We start from the raw sequence: 8,883 nt of genomic DNA, 5'->3' as shown, positions 1-8,883 counted from the left end.
AAAAGCTATGAATGTTTACTGCAAACTCTGATTTTCACACGATTAGACAATACGCACTTCAAAAATCTCAATAATGAAAAATCATTGACAATCATTTCGACATCTTTATAACTATAGATAACAAAGGAAATGCAGCAGGTCCACCTGAGGAAAAAGATGGTGGTCCTGTTACCTCTTTCTTTGTTCATAGAAAGAGTTCAAGTTCATTGAGGGCTAACGACAAAAGAAAGAGGGGTTTAAATTACTTTCTACAGATTTTTGCTATGCATTGATATGCAGGGGAAAATGTTGAAAGCACAAAAGCCTTTTAACAGCTCTTTTTAGTGTGATATTCTTGAATTTAAAAAGGAAATGAAAAGAAACTTAAATTCGTTTTCCATAATGGAATAAATGGCTCAGTTTCGCATTGACATTAAAATAGCAGTGCGTCAACGAAACAACAAGCTGGTATAATGGAGTGTTTGCAGCATTAGATTGTAACTGGTCTCACAACAATGGGAAAACACCCTGTAAAAGTGTTTCACTGTAGAAGGACAGCACGCGTCAGGAAACAAACATTCCCCAAAAAACGGAAAACAATAACGGTAAACCAAAGAGAAACCAACAAACTCGTGAACAGTATCTGTCACTAAGGATAGATAAAAACTGTTCATATATTTTAGAAATAGGGTTTTCAGAAAGCTTCATTCATGATACAACCTCTTTAACCTCTGCTGAACCTCTTAAAAAATAAATTACCTCATATCGACTACTTTTCATTTTCTTCAAAATCTTCTAATTACTCAAATCTCCCTCATAAATAAAAATATTTTTATTTATTATTTAATATTCACATAACTTTTATAATTAGTATTTTTTTATCATTTCCAAAGTAGAAATTTGAATTTTTTTTCGAAATTACTCAAATTTTCGCATTAAAAATAGAAAAAATTAAATACAAAATATAATTTTTTCATTTAAAATTAACAAAAATATATGAATAATAATAAAGATCATAAATGATAACAAATGAATAATTAAAAAGTAAAAACCTTTTCTCATATCTCTTAGAACTAATTAGTATTTCCTTTTATAAGAGATTATTATAAAAGGAAAATTCTATTATTCTAAGAGATTCTTCTTCTTCTTCTTTCCTTATTCTAAGAGACATGTAAATAAATTTAATATTATTTATTTCACAAATCTCCAAATTTGAAATCGAAAAAAAAAATACGCAATTTAAAAATAAATAATTTTAATTACAATAATAACAAAATTATTATTCATTATTATTTAAAAATAATTTTAATTAATAATAATTTTTTTACAATACAAAATTAAAAAAAAATAAAACGATTATAAATAAATCTAAAAAATAAATGTAAAATAAATAAAAACTTATTCACATATCTCTTAGAATTTATCAGTATTTCTATTTGCCATTTCCGGTTATAATTTCCGTTTCTCAGAAATCTGCTAATTGCTGAAAGCTCCACATTATAAATGAAAAATATTAAATAAAATATAAAACTTTTTTCGTATATGATATAAAATAACTCGTTATTCCGTTTTTAAGATTGGTATTAGTTTTTGAATTGATTATTTATTGAATTGATATTGTCTAGAACTAGATGTATGCGTTTTAATAATCATTAGCTTTTAAAAAGTTACGAATTTTGCTTATTTGCATGCGTATAAGTTTTAAAATCTTTTTGATTCAACCGCTAAATTTTGAAAAATGCTTTTCTCCCTTCTTTTGGATATAACGGTTACAATTTAAAAGTGTCAGACTATAGCTTAAAATTCACAATCGAGTTAATTAAAATACAACTATTCATTTATTTAATTACTTTTTTTCCCTTACATTTGAGTATGATGTGCTATAACAAAGGAAAACGTATTTCTCGATTCTGATCTAATACTAACTTATAATAAAAGAAGAAGAAAAAAAATTATTATTTTAATTTTGAATACATTATTAAATAAAAACAAATTTGCATTTAATTATTACCCAACCAGTAAAATAATAGTAATATTTTTGCAAGTTTCTAATTAAATATGAAAGGGACGATTTATTTTTTTCAATCAAGTATTCGTAAAAAAGTACAAGAAAAATATATGCTTAGGCTACTTAAAATATCTTTTAAGAAGTAATATTTTGTTACAAACAATGTGTTTATATATATATATGTACACACATTCTTTATAATAAAATGTTACTTTTTATAACGAAGGTAAATTTTTATTGAATCCTGTGAGTAATTGTATTTAACTTCTAAGGAAATAACATTGGACAACATAGTTGTTTTCTTTGTATCTTTTTTTTAAATAATAATAATAATAGGGATCTACCACAGCATCACTTTTCAGTTTGACCACCTTGCGAACTAAGCTGCAATACCCCATACATAATGTCTATGTGAAATATTAACTATCTGTCATAAATTTGCATTCATAGTTATGAAAGTCAAGAAAGTGGGTGGGGGGGAGAATTAACAACCAATTCAGAATCTTATCTGAACTTGTTGCCATTGTCCCTTACAATGGGGGGATAGCCCCTTCCCACCCCACCTGCTAACTAAACTTTATCAACACTAACCAATGAGATTGCTTTTTAACTCATTGCAACATATAAGAGTTTCATAAGGAGTATATTCTGTGTGTGCATCTATAATACAGCATTTCTGTACATTCAGTCTCGTTCTTAAAAACGTAGTTCTTACTCTTCATTTTTGGCAGTTTTAGTTTTGTTTTTAATTAAATAACCGAGTGTGTTTAAATGGAAATGTTCGATCGGTGGTATTTTAGTGTAGATCAGTTAACATCTACGCCAAGTAGGAAACACGGAGTGTCCATCGAGAAAGAAATGAAGTATCGCCAACATGCTGCAGCCTTCATCCAGTCCATGGGAAATCGCTTGCTACTGTATCCTTTTTTTTTAATATATATTTTGAAATGTATTAACTGGTGTTAATTATATTGTATTTTGTGTGAACCGGTATAACAGTTAACTAGTTCGTAAGTTTGCACGTTTTTTATGTTTTCTCAATGCTATTAACATGATTATATTTATACATTAAAAATTTCTAGTTTAGAAAAATACAGGCGGAAAACTGCCACTAATTAAAAATTATGCATATAGTTTAAACGTTTTTAATAAATTAACGATAATAGCAGTGTAAAAATTATTGTTATGATAAATGTGTGATACTAATATTTATAAATATGGTATACTAATAGAATAGTTAATTTTTTTTAATAGATTCTTTTCAATATCAAAATCCAGCACGTGTTTGCTATACATATGCCTGTTTTGTTTACATTTATGCATTATTTTTTTTAAATATATTATTTTTAGAACCACCAAAAGCCATAACATTACAATTTAGGAGTTTAATTCTTTTTTGTAGTTTGAAATGCATGCGAGACGAAATATATGCTTTAATGTTTTATGAGTGGATTTTTACTCTTGTTAAATTATATGGCAGTAATATACATCGGTACAGAGCAATAACTTTATTTTCAGAGTTTAATTAATATTGTCTTTAATTTGTTTTAAATAAATTTCTCTTTCTTTTAAAAATTTCTCTGATATGTAAGGGCTAGTTTTTCGTTTAGTTTTATTTTGTATTAAGTATTTATACACGAGAGAAAGTGAGTTATTTCTTTAACTTTGTATTAGAGATCAATTGTGCATTAGTACTGCTATCGTTTTCATGCATAGATTCTACATGATCCATTCTTTTGTGGAGGTTCCGATGTTAGTAAGTGAAAATTTGTTATTTTATTATCTATTTTTTAAATATATTTTTTTTCTATTTAGTATCAAACCTTAAATAACATGTACAAAACTTTAATCTTCAGTTAAAGTTTTTATTTATACTTAAATCAATTTTAATGTAAAAATGCTATATTCCCTTACTAGTTTTGAACTACAGAACTTTGCGTTTTAACTCAGCTTTTTCAGATTTACATTATTTTTTTTAGGTATACGACTGGTTTCGATGCATTTCTCTTCTTTTCTTTTTTTAAAAAAAAAGCTTCATTAAAGCGTTAATTTTATATTTTGTAAGATGGGGACCCTAAAATTATATGCTTAATTTTTCTCCATACTTAAGTATTTTTTTAATCCAACTTTACCTGTGTTCTTTTTTATTAATTTGAGTTTAAAAAAACAAATTCAGCTCTACAAATGTACAAAGACAAATAAGACAAGATATACAAACGCAAATGTATTAAATGTACAGCTATACAAAGACAGATGTATAAAATTTACCGTATTAGCATAGTGAGAGTTTTGAATCTCTTAATACAATATGAAAAAATTTGTAAGTGCTTCAATATGATACTGTTGCAAAATCAAACAGAAAAACCTTTACATTTCTAAAACTTTTACCATTGATACATTGGAGTACAGCAATTTTTGAGTTCTTAATATCTTAAAAGTTAGTGCAAAAAATTACTATTAATGCTAAAAATCATTGCAAACTTATAAATTTAAATTTGAAATATGGTTATTTAATTTTATTTGATGCTAAACGAAGGGAAATCCGAATTGTTAAAGGTTTACTATTTAATTTAAATAATGGGTTTTAAACATAATTCGTTTTTAAGAAGACAGGTAAAAACTCATTGAATATGAATCGAAATTGAGTAAAGTGAAGATCAGATAATATGAATACTAAGTATTTTTGTATACATCAAAAACATTAAATTAATTTATATATTTTGAAATTTATAATTCCGAAGCTTTCTACGAATAACGAAATCACAGACATATTCATACGAAAAGAATATTCTACTTATTTTGCCGAAATTATTATGTCTGTAAAACAATGGACTTTTACGCTTTTTAATTTAAATAGGATGCAGAAAACATGTTTTTTTTTATATTTCGTAAAGCTTATTTTCATTAAAGTGTTTTATGATGAGAAAGAAAATTTCAAATCTTGTGAAAAACTACTTTGTTTATTTTTTTCCCCATTTCTTAATCTCATTCTAACCATGTTCTTACAGTTTTTTTTCCCTTCATTTTTTAATCACATTCTAACCATATTCTCGCTCTCTTTTTGCAGAGACTGTCCGCGGCTGCCGTATTTCTAGCATCTAAAGCAGAAAGTCAGCAAAGGAGACTGGAACACGTGGTTAAGTTGTCCCATTGTTTAATTAATGGACATACGGCAACGTTAGATGTTCGCTCCACAGTAAGTACGACTGACTTACATTTTAATAATTGTTGTTTTTACTTTAGAATAATAGTATTAGAGTTAACTTAATCTTCATTAATCAGCAGTTTTTTTAAAGTTTGCTTCATTATTTGGTATTTTTTTTAAAATCCAGCTGAAACTGTATTCTTGTTTATTGATTTATGATTGTACTTGTTTGTTTAATGTTTGACGATTTTATACTATCTAAATGCGTATGGTTAAGCAACTTTATTATTTTAACTTTGAATATATGGTTTTACATTATAGGAGGTGTATCCAAGGTTTTTCTTCTTTTTTTTTCCAAACATTTCTCTTTTCGTTTACTCCCTTTTTTCCGATTGCAGTGAAAATCTAAAAAAGTTAACTTTAATGGGGTTTTAATGGCCTAAATTCTAATTATTCTAAGTTTAATGTAAAATAATCATTTTCAGATTTATTTATATGAAGAATTTAGCGTATTTTTCTTATTTCAAGGTTTTCTTTTTATAAACTCTAGTAGTTATTGATGAAATTACTTTTACCCTTAATTTTTTTAATAAAGATTTACAAATTCTCCGTAATATTTCAGTAATATAGCGAATACAATTATTTAAATTTATATATATTTATGAATTGATGAACAATTTAAACTGAACGGTTACCTTTGTATGCTTAATTTATATGTTTTAATTTATTTTTTTTTATTCGTTATCTATTTATTTATTTTTAGGGAACAGTCTATATTTGGTTACAGTACCAAAATTAAATAACTTTGATGTAACTGTTTTGAAATAATAATAATTTACAATAATATTTTATTTTATTTTGTGAGTTATACATATATATATATAAGAATTGAATTTCAATAGTTGTTTTCTAAGTTTCTAATGATTTTTTTTCTCCATCCAGGCTTATCAGAAAAAGGAGCATGAATTAATTGCACTTGAACAAGCTTTGCTTTTGACTTTAGGTAATTTTAGCATAATTTTTTTTTCTATTTCTAATTATTTATATGGCAGATTTAAATATTTTGGTAAAGAGTAAAGCCGTAATCCAACTCCAGGACATTCTAAATTTTGCAAGCAACAATTAAATTTCTTGCACGCGTGGGCACTCGTTTTTTTCCGTCACAGTTTTTACATCAACAGGCCGAAAACCTGAATTTACGGAATGAATTTGCAACACTATCTTCATAAATACGAATTTGTCTGCTACTTAACGCAGGCAGATTGTTATTGTAAAAGTCCTAGTCCTTTAAATTTTATCCTTGAAAAAATTATGAATAAATTTAAATTAATGTTTTATCAATTTCATACGAATATTCTAAAAAATGGAATAAATTAAACTGTAATCAAGCAAAAGAATTTTTTTTTTAATTTCTGTTCTTTGTGGCGTTCTATCAGTGACGACGTTCTGTTTTGTTTGACAGGAAAACGGATTTTAAAAAGAGAAGAAAAAGGACTATCTTTTGAAAAACAATAAAGGCCCATGTCGAACTTAAATATTCCCATCGCTTTATTGAGAGTTTATTTATTTGTATTTCGCTCAGTGTTTATTGATTGTTTATAATTTTGAATAGTTTTGTTTGTCTACAATATAGTATCAGATAAAATTGAGTTACTTTTTTTTCTTCCAGGATTTGATTTGAACGTTGACCATCTTCATCCCTATGTGGAACGGATTTGCAAAATGGTTAATGGTGAGTATTTTATTGCATTAATAAAGCTTAAACTTTAGTTTTGATTCTGAAGCGTTCTTAATAAATTTAACTGATTTAACGTGAATTGTCAAAAATGAAGAGTAATTCTTTTTTCTGTTTATGAATACAGGCAAAATCAGTCTAACTAGTTTTGTCTTATGATACTAAATTGAATTTTCTTGCAAATTCTTCAAGTTTATAGCTTTCAGAGCTAAAGTTTAATTTTGTGTTTATTTTTTTTTACTGTGTATTTACACACTAAATTAAAGAAATTTGATAAAAGCCAAAAATTCGAAGAATCTTTGAATTTAAGAAAAACTTCTTTTGTAATGTTTTAACCTATATTTTTACTATTATTTGGAGGGCAAAAAATTTAAATAATTTTTATGATTGTGAAACCAATATTTATTTAACATTTTCAAAAACACAATTTTTACTAGTTAAATAAATTATGATTCCTTTTCTAACTTTAAAGGTCTAATTCTAAATATATATATATATATATAATATATGTATACTTTTGTTTTTAATTTTCTAAGAAATTTTGCTCAAATTTATTAAAAAATTCTTTTTTAACGTTTTTTAAACAATTTACATTAGTAAAATGTGCCTTTGGGGTTAGTAAAATTGTAATTTTATCTTGCTTTAAAAAGATTATTTTATTTTAATTTTTTTTTTCTATTTACAGCCGGAAAAGATCTTACTCGAGTGTCAAACCTCATCGCTACAAACAGGTATGATATTTTATATTTCCCATGTATTTTAATCATACGTTATTTTTTTCTGTTTAACCTGATTTATAGAAATTTTGTTTCTATTGGGTTGGCAACTAAGGTCCCGTCTCTTTTTTCTTGAATGTTATTAAAAGTTTACTGTGAGAAAGGGCATTTCAATTTCTTCCCTTGTCGTTCGGCAAGAATTTTCGTCTAAAAGTTTAATCCACTCAATTTTCAACGAAATGTTCAGAACGAGGTACGTCTTTCAGTTCAAATTTGACATTTTTAAATTTTCCATACGACTTCCTCAGCTGCGGCTTTCTCTCCATGCACAGCACATATATTACGAGCAGCTTGTGCCGTCTCAGAACCTAGTTTAAAGACAAAAGAAAGAAGAAAAAAAAGGGTCGAAAATACTAGTTTGTCGGAACTTGGATATTCCATTTCAATATTTTGAAAATAATCACAAATTAACTCGAAAAAAAAATTTCAATAGAACAAATCCTCTTTTGAAGGAACTAAAACGTGCCACATACGCATGCAGAAAGCAAAAAATTTTAAAATAAATGGTGGGATCACATAATTTATAAATTTTTATTTTTGGAAACTACTATTTACTAATCTCTTATCTTTACTATTTACTAATATTTTATCTTTTTAATTTAGCTTGCATCTGACCAACATGTGCCTCAAGTACAAGCCTAGAGTAGTTGCTTGCTTTTGTTTTCATTTGGCCTGCAAGTGGACTAATTGGGAGGTAAGATTTAAATGAGATGTTATTGACATTGACTCTAATTTATAATTTGATTTAATTATTTTCAGGAATTAATTCTTTATTGTATGAAAATAATGTATGCTTTAATTTTAAAAAAATTAATGGCTGTTTTAAAAAAAATTTAACACAAGCAGGAATTAATTTTTTCAGAGGTTTGTTTTTTTATATTAATCACAGTTTTTTAAGCTTAATTTCTTTTAATTTTCATAATAATGTGTAATGGAGATTGAAATATATTAAGATAGTAAATGTAGGCTGTTTTCAATAATGTAGTAATTTTTTACTCTTTTAATTTATCCTTTTTTTTGTATAAAATAATTTTCTTTTACAATGATTATTAATTTTTATTTAGCATTTTAAAATAGGAAATTTTTTTGTGCGACTTTAAATTATTTTTTTAATTTAAATTCTCTTTATCAAGAATTTTCTACGGTAATTTAAAACTGTATAAGAATATTTTACTTAGCACTCTGATATGTTATTATCGTTAAAAAGGGTGCTTCAATTTTTTAAGTCCAAGATTCCGTC

General features: G+C 26.0%; 1 protein-coding gene across 1 annotated transcript; it reads left to right on the top strand.

The window, feature by feature from the left end:
- The first annotated feature begins 2,168 nt into the window (after positions 1-2,168).
- On the top strand, positions 2,169-8,386 carry LOC147813196 (cyclin-T1-like). Its single transcript, XM_087158466.1, has 7 exons — positions 2,169-2,904; positions 3,662-3,743; positions 5,055-5,183; positions 6,075-6,135; positions 6,802-6,864; positions 7,553-7,598; positions 8,247-8,386. Exons 1-7 carry the CDS (start codon positions 2,759-2,761, stop codon positions 8,350-8,352), a joined length of 633 nt encoding a protein of 210 aa, XP_087014592.1. The 5' UTR covers positions 2,169-2,758; the 3' UTR covers positions 8,353-8,386.
- The last annotated feature ends 497 nt before the right edge of the window (positions 8,387-8,883 follow it).

This window comes from Parasteatoda tepidariorum, chromosome 3 (genome assembly GCF_982258835.1).
Source record: "Parasteatoda tepidariorum strain Cologne lab strain chromosome 3, Ptep-v5.0, whole genome shotgun sequence".
Lineage (NCBI taxonomy): Eukaryota > Metazoa > Arthropoda > Arachnida > Araneae > Theridiidae > Parasteatoda > Parasteatoda tepidariorum.
Note: the sequence above shows the minus strand (reverse complement) of the source record. Positions and strands in the feature narration are given on the sequence as shown.